The sequence below is a fragment of the Protopterus annectens genome, chromosome 3.part0, assembly GCF_019279795.1.
Source record: "Protopterus annectens isolate FY-2018-M chromosome 3.part0, PAN1.0, whole genome shotgun sequence".
In the NCBI taxonomy this organism is placed as follows: domain Eukaryota; kingdom Metazoa; phylum Chordata; order Ceratodontiformes; family Protopteridae; genus Protopterus; species Protopterus annectens.
Genome location: NC_056731.1, coordinates 1150952503 through 1150969909, shown reverse-complemented (window position 1 = coordinate 1150969909; position 17407 = coordinate 1150952503). Strand labels below are relative to the sequence as shown.

Sequence of the window (17407 nt, the reverse complement as noted above, 5' to 3'; positions counted from 1 at the left end):
TGAATGCAGTAGCTTATCCACTTAGTCTGCTTTGAAATAGCCTTTCCCTCTGATCCTGTAGCAAATGCCACTAGTAGCTGCTCAGACTTTCTTAGAGAATTGGTCCTGTTTAGGTAGAATCTTAGTTGTCTGTGCACATCCAAGGAATGCAGAATCCACTCCCCCTTGTTCTGCAGATTTGGATAAAAAGTTGGCAGGTAAATAGTTTGGTTAACAGCCACACTGGATACCACCCCTTAGGCATAAAGGAAGGATTGGTCCTGAGGGACACACTGTCTGGGTAAAATATAATAAAAGGCTCCACAGCCATGAGGGCCTGTAGCTCTGAAACCCTACTTGCTGAAGTGATTGCCCGAAGTAAAGCTGTTTTCCAGAATAAAAACTTTATATCTGCAGTAGCAGCTGGTTCAAATGGAGGCAGGGTGAGCTTTTCCAACACAAAATTCAGGTCCCATGCAGGAATTGGTGATCTTCTGGGAGGCCTTAAATTTTTGCCCCTCTAAGACACTGTTTTAGCAAAGGATGAGAAAAGATCGGTGGCTCTGTGTTGTAATGAGCCGAGATGGCTGAGTCATGGATTTTTATTGGTGAAAAAGGTAGGCCCTTGTCAAGCATCTCAGTCAAGTATTGTAAAATCTGAGGAATATTTGGCTTTGCTGTGTCAGTTCCTTATGCTTGGTTCCATGCACAGAATCTTTTCCATTTATCAGCATAAGATTTTCTAGTAGTAGGCCTTCTGGCTTCCAAAATGACTTCCATCACAGATTTACTGGGAGGTGGTGTTTGAATAACTACATGATTAGCCATGCTACCAGGTTCAGAGTTTGGAGCTGATTGTGCAGGATTTAATTGTTCTGCTGAGACGGTAGAGAAGGTATTTGAGGCAAGTACCAAGGAGAGAGTTGAGACATATTCCTCAGGATTGGGTACCAGTGTTGGTGAGGTCAGTCCGGGGCAATTAGAATAATTTTTGGTTTTTCTTGTCTGAGCTTTAGTAGGACCTTGGGAAGAAGAGGCAGAGGAGGAAAGGCGTAGACTGATAGGTTTTCCCAACTGAAGGATAGGGCATCCACTTTCCATGCTTGTCTGTGATAAGCTCTTGTGCAGAATTTGTCCAGTTGATAATTCTGGGGAGAGGCAAATAGATCTATGTCCGGGCTCCGCCATTTCTTTTTTATTATGCTGAAGACTTGTGGATCCAGTTTCCACTCGTGAGGGTCCATAAGGTTTCTGCTTAGGTCGTCTGCCAGAGTATTTTGTTTTCCTGGCAGGAATTGAGCTTGAAGACGTACTTGGTAAGTCAAGGCTGTGTCCCACAATGCCATGGCTAGTCTGCAAAGGGGGTAGGAGTGTGTGCCCCACTGCTTATGTACCAAATAACCATGATGTTGTCCGTCTTTATCAGTAGTTGTCCTGGATGAAGTAAGTCCTTGAAGGATGTCAGGGCATTTTGAACATCTAACATCTCTTTCTGGTTGATATGCAGATGCATTTGTTTTGGGCTCCATATGCCCTGAATGCATCTCCCCGCCAGGTGGGCCCCCCAAGCATAGTCTGATGAGTCTGTAGTTAGGATTTGGTTGGCAGGGGCTAGAGTGAAAGATCGTCCCATGTTCTGGTGACAAGTCTCTGCCCACCAACGAAACTCCTGTTGTAGGCAGGGAATGAGAGGACTCATTGTTTCCAGACTGTGACAATGTTGACTCCATAAACTTTTTAGGTACCACTGTAGTTTCCTCATATGCAGTCTTACATATGGAATCAGTAGAATGCAGGATGCCATGAACCCCAAAGCCTGCAGAATTTGTCTTGCAGATAACTGGATTTTTGTTGCCATCTATTTGAAGTAAATAGTTAGTTGCCTTTGTCTGGTGTAAGGTAAGCCAACTGGGCAGTTGACAAGCTTGCACCTAGGAATGTTGTCTTTTGAGAGGGTACCAGTTGTGATTTCTTTTCGTTTATTGTGCACCCTAGGCATGTTAGAAAATTTTTCACAAATGCCAGATGTTGAAGAAGAATGTCCTTGTTTTCTGCTTGAATGAGACAGTCGTCCAAGTAAGGATAGATATGTATACTTCTTTGTCTGCAAAATGCAATTACTGGTGCCAGGCACTTTGTAAAGACCCTGGGTGCAGTAGATAAGCCAAAGGGCAGTGCAGAGAACTGGTAATGCATAAAAACCAGCCTCGAAGCAGAGGTATCTTCTGCACGATTCCCTTATTGGGATATGCAGGTATGCCTCTTAAGTCTAGAGTCACTAGCCAAGCGTTCTTGCCCAGTATGGGCAGAAGTTGCTGCAAAGTTAGCATTTTGAATTTTGGTATGTCCAGAAATGTGTTCAAAATTGATAAATCCAGTACTGGGCACCAGGCATTGTCTTTTCTGGGTACCAAGAACAGTCGAGTAAAACTCTTGCCCTTTTTCCTGTTCTGGCACTGGCTGAATAGCCCCCATATCCATGAGGGACGTAACTTGTTTCTTTGCCTCTGCCCATTGATTTTGTGGCAGATCTGGCCAACCGTTTGGAATTGGCAGTGTGTGGAAATGAAATCTGTATCCCTGGGATACTATGTTTAATACCCACTTGTCCTGGGTTAACAACTGCCAATTTTGAGCATGAAGTGTTAGTTTCCCCCTAAGCCAAAAGGTAAGTGCTTGGTGATGGCAGAGGGAAGTCATTGAGACTGTTTACTGTAGGGTTGCATTTTATTTGATCCAGATTTGGAGGCAGAGGCACCCCACTGCTTTGACCTGTAAGAATCCTGTGATTGGTATCTAGAGCCCTTTGAGCCCCTAGGTTTGCCCCATGAAGTGTCGGACACAGGAAAGGACCAATTTTTTGTAGGCCAGTGTCTACTGAATCTTGGTGGCTGCACTTGTAAAAAGTCTTTCACAGTTTGCATAGACTTAGCTTTGTCTTCCATTTTCTTTAAAACCTCTTCTGCCTTATTACCAAGCAGAGTATCATGCTGTAAAGGTGCATCCAACAATTTAGCTTTAATTTAGCCAGGCATGCCTTCTAATCACAGATCCAGTAACTGCGGCCCTGCAGGAGGCCTCCAAGGAATCAAAACCACATTGCAAAGTATGCTTTCCAACTTGTTCTGCTGCATGCAATAATTCCTGTAATTCTTTATTTTCCACACATTCAGAAATCAACATAATTTTCTGTTTCAATAATCCCATAACATGCTGTTGATATTTAAGCATATGAAACTGACAGTTTAAGGCCCTAATTGCCAAGGTTGCAGACGTATAAACCTTCTTTCCCCATCTATCCAGCGCCCTGGAATCTCTATCAGAGGGGGTAGGATTCTTAGCTGTTGAGGCCTTTACACCTTTAGAACCCTGTGAGATAGTTTCAGGGTCAGCAGCAGGGCTTTTGAATAAAAATTTGTGTGAGTCAGGAGCCCTGTAATATCTGTCTGGCTTGCTAGGAGCCGGAGGTACAGAATCTGGAGTCATGCTTGATTCTGAAAACATGTCAACAATATCTAATACAGGAGGTATGGCTAAAGGCCTATGCGGAGGGAAAAGAAGGAAATCCCTAAGCCTCTTTTATGATTCTGAGAAATCTTGACTCTCCCAATGAAAATGTTCCCTCAAAGTATGCAAGGCATCTCCAAAGGAATAATCTTCAGGAGGAGATGCAGATGGGATGGATTCCTCTGCATCTGAATCCTCATAGGGTGGTACAGACAATTCTTGATCAGAAGAGGAATCAGAAGAAATAGAAACTTGATCTGAAGATTCATAATCAGTGTCTTGCCTAGGCCTCTTATCAGGGGTAGGGTTGGGATCCCCAAATCAAGGTAATTAGGTCTTTAGCCATTTTGATCATCTGTTTTTTAAGCATAGAGGCCTGAGCACGTGGCTCATGCATCATTTTTTTAGCCTTAGAAGTTGCTTTTGTCTTTGTTTTTGAAGCTGGCGTCGGCTTTATATAGAAATGTTGAGGCCTGAAGACACCCTCAGAAGCCGGACCCATCCAAGGTAGAGACATCCGCCGGTTCCACAGTTGTAGCATCTCATGGCATACCGGACTCCAAATGCATCTTAGTAGAGGCCTGCGAATCTGAAGTAGCAGGTATCAGGGGCTGCAAAAGCGCCTCACTGAGTACCGGCAAACTGGCGACTAGCTTAGGAGAAGTGTCGTCAGCAGCTTTGGACCTAGGCGGCCTGTCTCTGTCTTTATCTTTGCATTTTTTCAGAATGTCGGTAGTTGGGTGGCTTACCGAAGACATATCTGGATAACTGAACAGACTACCAAAATATTTACAAGTGAAAATGTACCGACGACGAATAGTTTGTGGTTTAAATAAGGCACAAAACTGACAGCGAGATATGTCGTGGTCAGGGCCTAGGCAAGGAATACAGTATGAATGAAAATCTTTGAGACATTTGCTTTCCACAAGAAATACAATTACTGACATTTACTGACATCGGTTTAGAGCAAGAAAAAGTTTCTCTAATGGGGTACTTAGCTTTAGTTGTAGACTTTGGTTCTGAAACTTGAAAATGAAAATTTCAGGAGTCTGCCAACTGGCACTTGTGAACTGCTTCTGCATCAGGCACCGCACGGCAAGAAAGACTGATGTAATGGCGTCGGCTGCATGCTTTATACCCCTGACTACCTGAAGTCACGGAAGATGAGACCGCAACCGACACAGGACCAAAGACTTTGATAATCAGGCCAAAGTACAGTTTTGTACCTATCATAAATGTAGATGTCCGATAGGTATGCATCTGCAGTCATCACATATGGGTTGTCCTGCCTCAGGCAGCCCTTCGGTCGGGTCTGGGTCCAGCGTCGGCTGATGTCACCCTTTCCCCGACGTCAGAGCGCCTGGGGTATAAAAGCGTCAGCCGACGCCATCTTCCTCAGTTTTTCTTGCCCCAGATGCCAGGTGCCCTCTAAGGAAGGCTAAATTTGGAGAAATGCAATAAATTCCAAACATGCACAGAAATATATATATATATATATATATATATATATATATATATATATATATATGTATATATGTATATATTTATATATATACATATATATATATATATATATATATATATATATATATATATATATATATATATATATATATATATATATATATATATATATATATATATATATGTATATAAAACAAATACACCATAATAGATAACCCCAGCTAGCTATGAGAGGGATAAGTACCCAAGAATACTACAGAGGGGAAGGGGGGAGGGTAAACCTGACTGCAGATGCATACCTATCGGACATCTACATTTATGGTAGGTACAAAACTGTACTATGTCCTTCAAGGATGCATCTGCAGTCATCACATATGGGTAGAATACCATAGCCAATCTGGGGGTGGAGGATCTATGTAAAGGATGGTGTAGCTAAAATGCCCTGCAGGACTGCCGTAGCAAAGCCTGCTCTGGATCTGGAATATAAAGGTAAATTGTAATGCTTGGAAAATGTATGCACGGAGCTCCATGTAGCAGCTTCTAAAATGTCCTTGGTAGCCACCCCTCTTAAGAAGGCTGTGGAGGTGGCTGTGGCTCTGGTGGAATGAGGTCTAATGTTAGCTGGCACAGTTTTTCCATGAAAGGAGTAACAAAAACGAATGCAATTCCCTATCCATTTTGAAATTGTCTGTTTGGAAATTGCTTTTCCTTGTGCACCAGCAGCATATGCTACAAACAGCTGGTCAGTTTTTCTGTAACTTTTAGTTCTGTCCAAGTAGTAGCGCAACTGCCTGTGAATGTCCAGGGTGTGTAGAAGTTTTTCCCCTTTGTTTTGTGGATTTGGAAAGAAGGTAGGCAGGTGAATAGCTTGGTTTAATGAGACCCTGGATACCACCTTTGGCATAAATGAATGATTGGTTCTCAATGAAACTCTGTCCTGATGAAAAATAAGAAATGGCTGTACTGCCATGAGGACCTGTAACTCAGATACTCTTCTTGCTGAGGTTATGGCCAGAAGGAAGGCAGTCTTCCAAGACAGGAACTGTGGTTCTGCAGATGCTGCTGGTTCAAAGGGAGGCAGTGTTAGTTTTTCCAACACAAAGTTAAGGTCCAAAGTAGGCACTGGTGGTTTCCTTGGAGGATTGATGTTTTTAATTCCTCTTAGAAACTGTCTTAGGAGAGGATGAGAGAAGACAGGTGGATCAGTATTGTACTCTGCTGAAATTGCTGAAGCATGAATTTTAATGGAAGAGTAAGACAGGCCATTGTGGAGCATTTCTGCCAAGTATTCCAGAATATGTGCCATGTTCATCACTGTCGCATCTAGGCCCTTTGTGGTGCTCCAAGTGTGAAATCTTTTCCATTTTGCTGAATATGCCTTTCTTGTGGAAGGCAGTGAGCTTCCATGATGATATCCTTTACTCTCTTGGATAGCTTATCCTGGGAAGGAGTCAAGGTATTCTCCAAGCTGTTAGTTGCAAGGTTTTCAGGTTGGAATGCAGAGTTTTGTAATTGTGTTGTGTCAGGAGAAGTGGCCATTGAGGAAGAGGCCACGGTTTCGTGCGTGACATGCTCTTTAACAGCGGGTACCAGTGCTGTCTTGGCCAGTCCGGAGCTATCAGAATCACTTTTGGCTGCTCTGTCCTGATCTTCAGTAAGACCTTGGTCATTAATGGAAGAGGTGGGAATGCATACACTGTTAGAGTTCTCCAGCTGAAAGAGAGGGCGTCCACTTTCCATGCTTGTGGGTGGTATGTCCTTGAGCAGAATTTCTTCAGCTGATGATTGTGGTGTGAGGCAAAAAGATCTATGTCCGGCCTCCCCCATGATTGTGTTATCTGAAAGAAGATGTCTGGGTGCAGCATCCATTCGTGTGCATCTGTGATATTTCTGCTTAGGCTGTCCGCCAGTATATTGTCTTTTCCTGGCACAAACTGTGATTGCAGCTCTATATTGAGTTTCAGGAAAAGTTCCCATAGATTCATTGCCAGTCTCCAAAGAGGGTAGGAATGGGTACCTCCTTGTTTGTTTATGTACCACATAACTGTGGTGTTGTCTGTCATTATTAACAGGTGGCCTTGATGCAGGAAGAGTTTGAAGGCCTCGATTGCATGCATCACTGCCAGCATTTCCTTTTGGTTTATGTGCATGCGTTGCTCCTTTTGCGACCATAGTCCTTGAATACATCTGCCCTCCATGTGTGCTCCCCAACCGTGGTCTGAAGCGTCAGTTGTAATGGTTTGGCTGGCTATTGGTTTGCTGAAGGACAGACCCCTGTTTGACTGGCTTGCTTGAGCCCACCACAGAAATTCCTTTTGGAGGCATGGAATGAGTGGGATCAAAGCTTCTAAGCTGTGACTGTGCTGAGTCCATAAACTTCTTAGGTACCATTGTAGTTTCCTCATATGCAGCCTTGCTTGTGGAATCAGAAGAATGCAAGATGCCATGTAACCCACGGCCTGCAGGAATTTCCTTGCAGTCAGCTGAGTTTGTCTTGTCAGGTTCTTGAAATAATCCGGTAGTTGTCTTTGTTTTTCTTCTGTGAGAAAAGCCATTTGGGTGGTTGTGTCTAGATCCGCACCCAGAAAAGTTATTCTTTGGGATGGAACAAGTCTTGATTTGTGAATGTTGACTGTATATCCCAAGGCCTGAAGTAGGTGGATGGCATAATTCAAATGCTTTACCAAAGTTTGTTGGCTGTCCGCTTGTATAAGGCAGTCGTCCAGATATGGGTATATTTGAATCCCCTGAAGTCTGCAGTGTGCAATTACTGATGCCAGGCATTTCATGAATACTCTGGGCGCAGTAGATAAGCCAAAGGGCAATGCTGAGAATTGATAATGCTCTGAACCTGCAAGAAATCTGAGGTGTCTTCTGCAACTTTGTCTGATAGGGACATGCAGGTATGCCTCCTTGAGGTCCAGAGTTACCAGCCAAGACCCCTTGCCCAGCATGGGAAGGAGTTGCTGTAGAGTCAGCATTTTGAATTTTGGCACAATGAGATAAGTATTCAGTGCGGACAAGTCGAGAATAGGCCTCCATTGCTTTTCTTTTCTTTTCTTGGAACAAGGAATAGTCTGGAATAAAATCCTTGGCCTTGTTCTGAAATAGGAACCTTTTCTATAGCTTTCATTTGCATTAAGCTGGAGATTTGTTTCAAAGCCTCTGCCCTTTGATTTGGTGGCAGGTCTGGCATGCCTTTTCTGTTTAGTAATGTGTGAAAATGGAACCTGTATCCTTTGTCTATTATTTGGAGTGTCCATTTGTCTCTTGTAATACTGTGCCAATTTTCTGAGAATAAAGAAAGCTTTCCGCCCAGAGGTGCTTCTAATTGAGCCCTGGTTGGCGGAGTCAAAGTGAAGTCATTGCGTCTGTCCTTGTGCAGCAGTTGTAGGTCCTGCACTACCTCTCTGGTTGGGAGGCTGCCATTGACGTCCTCTGTAGGAGCCTCTAGCTTGCCCTCTACCTCTGGCACGCCTGTTCTTGCCTCTCTGAAATCTTTCTGTGTCCGGAAAGGACCAATTCTTGGCAGGCCAATTTCTGCTGAATCTTGGCGGTTGTACTTGTAGAAAATCTTTGACTGTTTGTACAGATTTTGCCTTTTCCTCAAATTTCTTTAAGACTTCCTGAGCAGTGGAGCCAAATAACTTTAGCTATTCCAGTGGAGCATCTAGAAGCTTAGCTTTAACATGGTCTGGCAGAGATTGTTCCTTCAGCCAAGCATGCCTACGTATGACTGCACCAGTCATAGCTGACCTACATGAAGCTTCCAATGCATCATAACCACACTGCAAGAAATGGTTGCTAACCTGCTGGGAGTTATGTACCAGATCCTGTAGTGATTTGCGATCTAGGGGTTCAGGAGAAGACAGTTTCTTATGCAATTCATCTAACAAATACTCTTGGTACTTTATCATATGAAATTGACAATTTAATGCCCTCATAGAAAGAGTAGCTGAAGTATACCCCTTTAGGGCCCTGGGAAATAGTTTCTGGGTCTGCAGAGTGGGCCTTGTAAAGAAAGTGATGTGAGTCCGGGACCCTGTAGTACCTATCGGGTTTGACAGGGGCCGGAGGAAGAGTGTCAGGGGTTATGCTAGACTCAGAGTACACATCATCAATGACATTCAAAACAGGAGGAATAGCCAAAGATCTATGCTGAGGTAAATGCAGAAAAGTTCTTAATCTCTTCCTGGAATCAGAGAATTCCTGGCCCTGCCATTTGAAATGCTCTCTCATAGTGTGCAGGGTCTCCCTGAAAGAAAGTTCCTCAGGAGGGGAGGCCGAGGGGATAGATTCCTCTGCATCAGAATCCTCGTAGGCCGAAAAGGCCTCCTCTTGGTAGTCTGAGAGAGCAGAGCCATCAGAGGCCTCCTCTGAGGAGTAGGGATCAGAGGGCTCAACCCTGGGCCTTTTGTCTGAAGGAGGTTGAGAGCCCCGGTCCGGATGGGGCTGAGAGCCCCTAATTAAGGAAATTAGGTCCTCTGCTAAACTTAGTATCTGTGAACCTGTAGTGGGTCCCTGAGGAATAACCCTGGGAGGCATAGATTTTGTGTGTTTAGCAGCTTTAGCCCTGGTGAATGCCTTTATGGACATGTATGCAGGAGGCCTGGCTGCACCACGTGCTGGTGTAGTTTTGTCTAGAGGAATGGTGTCTGAAGTTTGCAAAGCACCAGTTTCTGAAGGAAATTCAATAACCAACTCAGCAGGGGCCTCCGGGGCCGAGGTTGTCGGTTGAGCGGTTTCGGAGGATGGAAGTACCAAGGACTCGGTTTCAGCCGAGACCGAGACACTCGCAGTAGGCCTAGCCGTGGTTTCAGCCGAAACCGCGGCCCACGTGTGTCGGTCCTTGTCCTTCCGTTTCTTAATTAAATGGGAAGTCGGACACTCCGACGGCATATTGTAAGCAAAACTAGTTCCAAAAAATTCCTCTGCAAACTCCGCCCGACATCTAAGAGTGCGTCTGTTGAAGGAAGCACAGGCTGAACAGGCCGAGACGTCGTGGTCTGGGCCTAGGCAGGGGAGGCAGTAAGAGTGGAAATCCTTATGAGGTATTTGTTTCCCACAAGTTAAGCAATTATTAATTTTATCTGACATCGGCTGAGGCAAGAAAGAGTCCCCAACGGGGTACTTAGCTTTTTGAAGTCTTCGGTAGCTGAATTACAGGAGCTGGCCGACCAGCACTTGCAAACTGCTTCTGCTTCGGGCACCACGCGGCAAGAAAGACGGAGGAAGATGGCGTTGGCTGACGCTTTTATACCCCAGGCGCTCTGACGTCGGGGAAAGGGCGACATCAGCCGACCAAAGGGCTGCCTGAGGCAGGACAACCCATATGTGATGACTGCAGATGCATCCTTGAAGGACATCTGCGGGCTACTGCAAGCAGATAACCCAAATGTGATGACTGCAACAGTGAAACATGAAGAACATCAGGAAATAGATGGAGCAAGATCTGATGAGTAGGGTGGGATGGTCTATACACTCAAACCCCATTTTTGTCAAAACATTCACTGTTTTGTCAGCCTTGTGAACAGGTGCAGTGTCTTGCAAAAAGAGAACTCCTTTCTGCAAGCTTCCCTCTCCTTTTTTCTTTCAATGACTCCTTTAATCGACACAGCAAGTTACAGTAGTATTCTGCATTAACTGTTTGGACCCTTGGGAGATGGTCAGTCATCACAACACTTTCCTCATCCCAAAACACTGTGCCATGATCTTTCCTGCTGAATTTTGGGTCGTAGACCTTTTCAGCACCCCCTCTTCATAGACACACACACACACACACACACACACACACACACACACACACACACACACACACACACACACACACACACAAAATGATCACACAGTCATGGGCTAACATTTATTTTTTGTACACTCTGATGTTTTAAATCACAACCTGGATTAGCAGCTATTCTGGGCAATTCTCTCTCTGCAGCAGCAAGCACATCATACACAGACCTTTATGACACAGAAGTAAGATGCAGTTCTTTCGCAAAGAACAGTGTAAAAGATAAAAACTTACCAGTTAGGTCGCGGGCACCCTATTCGTCGTGAAGCATCTTTACAGATAAGGAGACAATTACAGGGACATCTAACATATTTCTTTCCTGCAGGGGGATTTTTGATTGGCTAGAAGAGAATCATAATGCGTAGAGGTTAAATTCAAGGAAAATCATAAATTAATGTTAAATATACATAAAATGCATAAGCACATACATGCTTTCATCTATTTTTGAACCAATTCTGTTTTATTTTCAGTGGAAAAAAAATCACTGAAAATCTAGCAACAAAATTAAAAATGAAAAAAAAAATCTATATATTACTAGAAACACTCAAAAGCAGTTTGTAACAACCTCTCTCCAACTGCAACAAACATTCTAATGCCCACAGAAAGACAAAATGAAAATTAACCTGTTCAAGTGGGGAGTGGTACAATTCTCTGCACCAGGTTTGCCTGAACTCTGGCTGAGTGATAGTAACTGGTCTTTAACCTGTTACCTCAGAAAGTACTTTAAAATGGCTTATGAGTGATGCCACTTTCAATCACAGCCTAAACAAGATGGACTGTTGCAGGAGTTCTCCAAGATGGTGGAAATGTCCGTTTTCATCCAAATGCAGTGACATAGAAGCTGGTTATAACATGACGAATGTGCAGGTAAGACAAATAGAGTTCTGCCCTATGTAAAGTTTCATTCAGGTAACGCTTACGTGGTAAAAGGAAGAAGACAGTGGTCCATTTTTCAGGAACATTCATGGAGTGTCACTTAGTTTAAAAATAGCAGTTGCACTTTCACTTGTACCGTCACAGTATCTGAAGCAAGACAGTCTATACAGTTCTGACCAATGAAGTAAAACATTGTGCCAACAATGTTCTTAACGAGTTGTTTAGTGCAATACTGGACATGCAAAAAAATGCACAATGTATAACTGTCAACATATAAATAAGCAAATAATTAAGAGCAAATAGTTACTACCGGGAATGAATACATGCAGCACAATGTGTACCACTTACATATGGCAAAGTTCATACAGCTTATTTGTTGGCATACAAATATTTTTGCTTTTTGCAAAAATGGGAATGTGTGTGTGTGTGTGTGTGTGTGTGTGTGTGTGTGTGTGTGTGTGTGTGTGTGTACATACACACACACACACACACACATATATATATATATATTTTTTTTTTTTTTTTACATACACATATATATGTATATATAAAATAAATACATAATATATTTATAAAAACAATAAAATGGATCATGACATAAAATCAAACATTTCAATAAGACTTAAAAACAACCGGTAAGCACTTTCATTCTCCAATGAGAACTTCATCAGACCATCTTGTAACCATTCAAACAATCATTAAATAGTTTCTTAAAGTCACATGACTCATTAAAAATACATTAATGAATTAACCCTTTCTTTTTCAATACAATCTTAAAGTTCTCTTCATCATTCAGTCCAGGAAAAGCACATATATTTTATCTAATTTGTCAGCAGCACTCTTTCCAATTCAGTTCATCTTCCGCTTCCCTTCTGCACTCTTAATTACAAACTTGATTGATCACAGATAATTTAAAATTCACTTCTGTCTAACTATTCAAATTCTTCAGGCATGCATGTTTTGCTTGACCATTACTTATACCTGCTTTTTCAACAGTTCTTAAATGCTCATAAATTCTTTTATGGAATTCCCCTGTGGTTCTTCCAGTATAAAAAGCTGAACACAGCCCACATAAAACTACATACACTACATATTTTGATTTACAGTCATATTTGTCTTGCAATTTTATTTCATAACTTCTTGCTTTTATCCATATTATATCTTGCATTATAATATGATCACAAAAATTTCAACTAGTACAATGAAACATACCTTTTGCATTTATTGCTCTTATTCAGGTGTTATTGTTTTTATAAAAATATTCAGATTACTATCCAGTTTTGAAACAATGACAGGTTCATCACCTATTTCACTTTTTAACTCCCCAAAATTCATAAGGAAAGATTAGTTGAGTAAAATCTTACCATAATCACAGATGTCCTTCTCTTCCATGTTGCAGTATTCTCACACGTGGGATCCTCTGCCTCAGGTGGCCCGAACGTCTGGCTCTTCTACCAAAGCTTAAGCCTGGTTGCGGTCAGCTGCATGGGATGTCACACACAGGGCTATACACTGTGGGCCATAAATGTGACGTTCGCATGCACGGACCTCAGAAAGTACAGTTGTGTACACTTACCATAAATGTAGATTTTTGAGTGTTTTCACTGTTGCAGTCATCACATTTGGGTTATCCCTGCCAGGGTAGCCCTCGGCCAGCCTGAATACAAGAGACTTAATATTTCTGCTTCGGTTGTTGTCGCCTGAGGACTGACGTCAGGTCATCAGTGGTATAAAGGAAGGCATCCGATACCATTACATCAGTTTTTCTTGCCCTAACCTCTCAGGAGCCCAGGCTCTGATGGCAGAACATCACCAGTGGAAAATAAATACCAATATGTCCCTTGTAAGGAAAGAACAACAAGGAAGAAAGGTAACAAAAAGAAAAAGGGGGATGAAGGGAGGGAAAAGTGCAGTTGTGTACACTTACCATAAATGTAGATGTTCAAGTGTATTAACTGTTGCAGTCATCACATTTGGGTTATCTGCTTGCAGTAGCCCTCAGTTGGCCTGATTAACAAAGTCTTGGGTCCTGCATCGGTTGCTGTCCCTTTGTCCATGACATCAGGTCGTCAGGGGTATAAAACATGCAGCCCACGCCATCACATCAGTTTTTCTTGTCCCAGATATCAGGTACCCCCCTAATGCGAAGCTATTAAATCTATAAATATGCAAGGTTATACCTCCAACAAAAAAGCAAATACACCAAAAAGCTTTTGAGCATAGTAAAGTAGGGTAGCGGTATAGCCAAAAGAAGAAAGGGTGCTGGAGGGAGGTTAACCCCGACTGCAACAGTGAATACACTCGAACATCTATATTTATGTTAAGTGTGCACACCTGTACTATGCTCTTCGTGTTTCAATGTTGCAGTCATCACATTTGGGTAGATTTCCAAAGCTAAGGATGGGAGGAAGAATTTAGATAGCATTAGGACCAGCTATAAGGCTTTGCAAGACCGCAGTGGCAAAGCCAGCTCTGGATTTAGAGAAAATTGCCAGATGGTAATGCTTGGTGAAAGTATGTACTGAACTCCAGGTAGCAGCTTCTAGGATGTCCCTGGTAGGGACGCCTCTAAGAAAGGCTGTAGAGGTAGAATCAGCCCTGGTTGAGTGGGGTCTGATCCCCTGTGGGACAGGTTTTCCATGGTGCTTGTAGCAGAAATTAATGCAATGGCCTATCCATTTGGAAATGGTTTGCTTTGAAATAGCCTTCCCCTCTGCCCCTGCAGCAAATGCCACCAACAGTTGGTCAGATTTCCTTTGAGGTTTAGTCCTGTTCAAGCAGAATCAAAGTTGTCTGTGCACATCTAAGGAGTGCAGTATCCGTTTCCTTTTGTTCTGTGAGTTAGAAAAAAAGGTTGGTAAATGAATGGACTGATTAAGGGCCACACTGGATACCACCTTGGGCATGAATGATGGATTGATCCTGAGGGACACCCTGTCTGCATGAAAGATGATGAAAGGCTCCACTGCCATGAGGGCCTTTAATTCTGATATCCTTAATGCTAAAGTGATTGCTAAAAGGAAAGCTGTTTTCCAAGAGAGGAATTTTAAATCCGCAGTGGCAGCTGGCTCGAAAGGAACAAAGCTGAGGTCCCAGGCAGGAGTTAGGGCTATCCTAAGTGGTCATAGATTTTTGGCCCCTCTGAGGAACTGCTTAAGTGACCCCAGTACAGATCCCTGCAGGTCACCAGTGGTAACCTCTCTTGTGATAAATGAGAACCCCACCGTACTTGTCTCCTGTTGATGAATCAGTAGTTTACTTACTGCATTGTGCATCTATTAGCACTGAGTGTTCTTACTTTTTCAATTATTCCCATATGTATGATGTTGAATGTCTTGATAAGGTCTTAATAAGTAGTACTAGCAGTTATTCCTGCATTGCATGCAACAGTTACCCTTTCAAAATATGCCACATGATTAAAAATGCAAGATTTCCCCTTAACAAAAGCCTAGTTGCCTACATCTTACAGAAGCAGGTCCTACATGTCATGTCCTTTTTGGATAAACTCATCTATGGCTTGCTCCCTGAAGTCACACAGAAAAAGTACAGTTGTGTACACTTACCATAAATGTAGATGTTCGAGTGTATTCACTGTTGCAGTCATTACATTTGGGTTATCCTGCAGGTAGCCCTCAGCCGGCCTGAATATCCAAGTCTTGTATTCCTGAGTCGGATGCCGTCTCTTCTTCCATGACGTCAGGTCGTCAGGGGTATAAAACATGCAGCCAACTCCATCACATCAGTTTTTCTTGCCCCAGATGTCAGGTGCCCCCATAATGGAAAGCAGTTATATGTTAGGGTTACACCTCCAAAAGAAGCAAATACACCAGAAAACTGAAATACACCAAACAAGAAGAAAAGTATAGCCATGAGAAGTCAGGGGGCTGGAGGGAGGGTAACCAGGACTGCAACAGTGAATACACTTGAACATCTACATTTATGTTAAGTGTATACAACTGTACTATGTTCTTCGTGTTTCACTGTTGCAGTCATTACATTTGGGTTGATTCCCAAAGCTAAGGAAGGGAGGAGGAAGTTAGTGAACATTAGGAGCAGCTATTAAGCCCTGCAAAACTGCAGTAGCAAAACCAGCTCTGAATTTAGAAAAAAATAGGCATGTGGTAATGCTTGGTGAAGGTATGTATAGAGCTCCAGGTAGTAGCTTCTAGGATGTCCCTGATAGGGACACCTCTGAGAAAGGCTGTAGAGGTAGATGCAGCCCTGGTGAAATTAGATATTACCCACTGTGGGGAAGGTTTTCCGTGGTGCTTATAGCAGAGATGAATGCAATGGGCTATCCACTTAGAAATGGTTTGCTTTGAAATGGCCTTCCCCTCTGCCCCTGCAGCAAAGCCAACTAGCAGCTGTTCAGATTTTCTGAGAGGCTTAGTCCTGTCCAAATAAAATCTAAGTTCCCTGTGCACGTCCAAAGAGTGCTCTATTCGTTCTCCTTTGTTTTGTGGATTTGGGAAAGAAGTAGCAAATTAATGCACTGATTAAGGACCACACTAGACACCACCTTGGGCATAAAGGAAGGATTGGTCCTGAAGGACACCCTGTCTGCATGGAAGATGATGAATGGCTCCACTGCCATGAGGGCCTGTAATTCAGACACTCTTCTTGCTGAAGTGATGGCTAGAAGGAAGGCTGTTTTCCAAGAAAGGAATTTCAACTCTGCAGTTGCAGCTGGCTCAAAAGGAGGTAGAGTGAGCTTTTCCAATACAAAGTTAAGGTCCCAGGCTGGAGTAGGGGCTCTCCTGGGTGGTCTTAAATTTTTGGCCCCTCAGAGGAATTGCTTTAGCAGGGGGGTGAGAGAAGAGGGGTGGTTCAGTATTACAATGAGCTGAAATGGCAGAGGCATGAATTTTAATTGATGAGAAGGAAAGGCCCTTGTGGAGCATCTCTGTTAAGTACTGAAGAATATGCGGTAAGCTGGGCACTGTTGTGTCCATCCCCCACGTCTGGTTCCAGGAACAGTATCTTTTCCACTTTTCAGCAAAGGATTTTCTAGTACTAGGCCTCCTTGCCTCCAGATTGACATCTAGCACCTGCTTACTGAGGGATGTTATTGGAAAGCTCAAGGAATTAGCCAGGCTGTAAGGTTCAGGGTTTGAAGTTGAGGGTGTAGAATCTGGCCCTTTTGTTGGGAAAGCAGGGAAGGGGTCTGCGGCAGGTGCAATGGTTCCAGCAGTGACATACTGCGCAAGAGGGGGCACCAGTGTTGGCGTGGCCAGTCTGGTGCAATCAGTATTGTCCTTGGGGTTTGTCCTGTTCGATCTTTAGCAGAACTTTCAAGAGGAGAAGCAGAGGGGGAAAGGCATAAACTGAAAGGCTTTCCCAGGTGAAGGACAGGGCATCCACTTTCTAAGCTTGACTGTGGGAAGTCCTTGTGCAGAATTTGTCCAATTGGTAGTTCTGAGGGGAGGCAAAAAGGTCTATCTCTGGCTTCCCCCATTTGTTTCTCAAAAGGATGAATATCTTTGGCTCCAGTTTCCACACGTGGGTCCATGAGACTTCTGCTTAGGTCGTCTGCCAGTGAATTTAGCTTGCCTGGCAGGAACTGAGCTTATAGATGCACTTGGTAGCTGAAGGCTGTGTTCCACAGAGCCATAGCTAGTCTGCAGAGAGGGTATGAGTGGGTCCCCCCTGCTTGTTTATGTACCACATAACAGTGGTGTTGTCTGCCTTTACCAATATTTGTCCTGGAAGAATGTGGTCCTTGAAGGCTATCAGGGCATTCCGTACAGCTAACATTTCTTTTTGACTGATATGCAGCTGCATCTGACTCTG

The 17407-nt window shown here is 43.4% G+C and overlaps 1 protein-coding gene across 1 annotated transcript in view; it reads right to left on the bottom strand.

Annotated features, from left to right (window-relative positions):
* PIP4P2 (phosphatidylinositol-4,5-bisphosphate 4-phosphatase 2) overlaps positions 1 to 17407 on the bottom strand; it is an 867921-nt gene that overhangs the window by 439228 nt on the left and 411286 nt on the right. The window contains exon 3 of the mRNA XM_044065378.1: positions 10976 to 11082. Coding sequence (XP_043921313.1) covers positions 10976 to 11082 — 107 coding nt within the window. The remainder of the gene's footprint in view (positions 1 to 10975; positions 11083 to 17407) is intronic.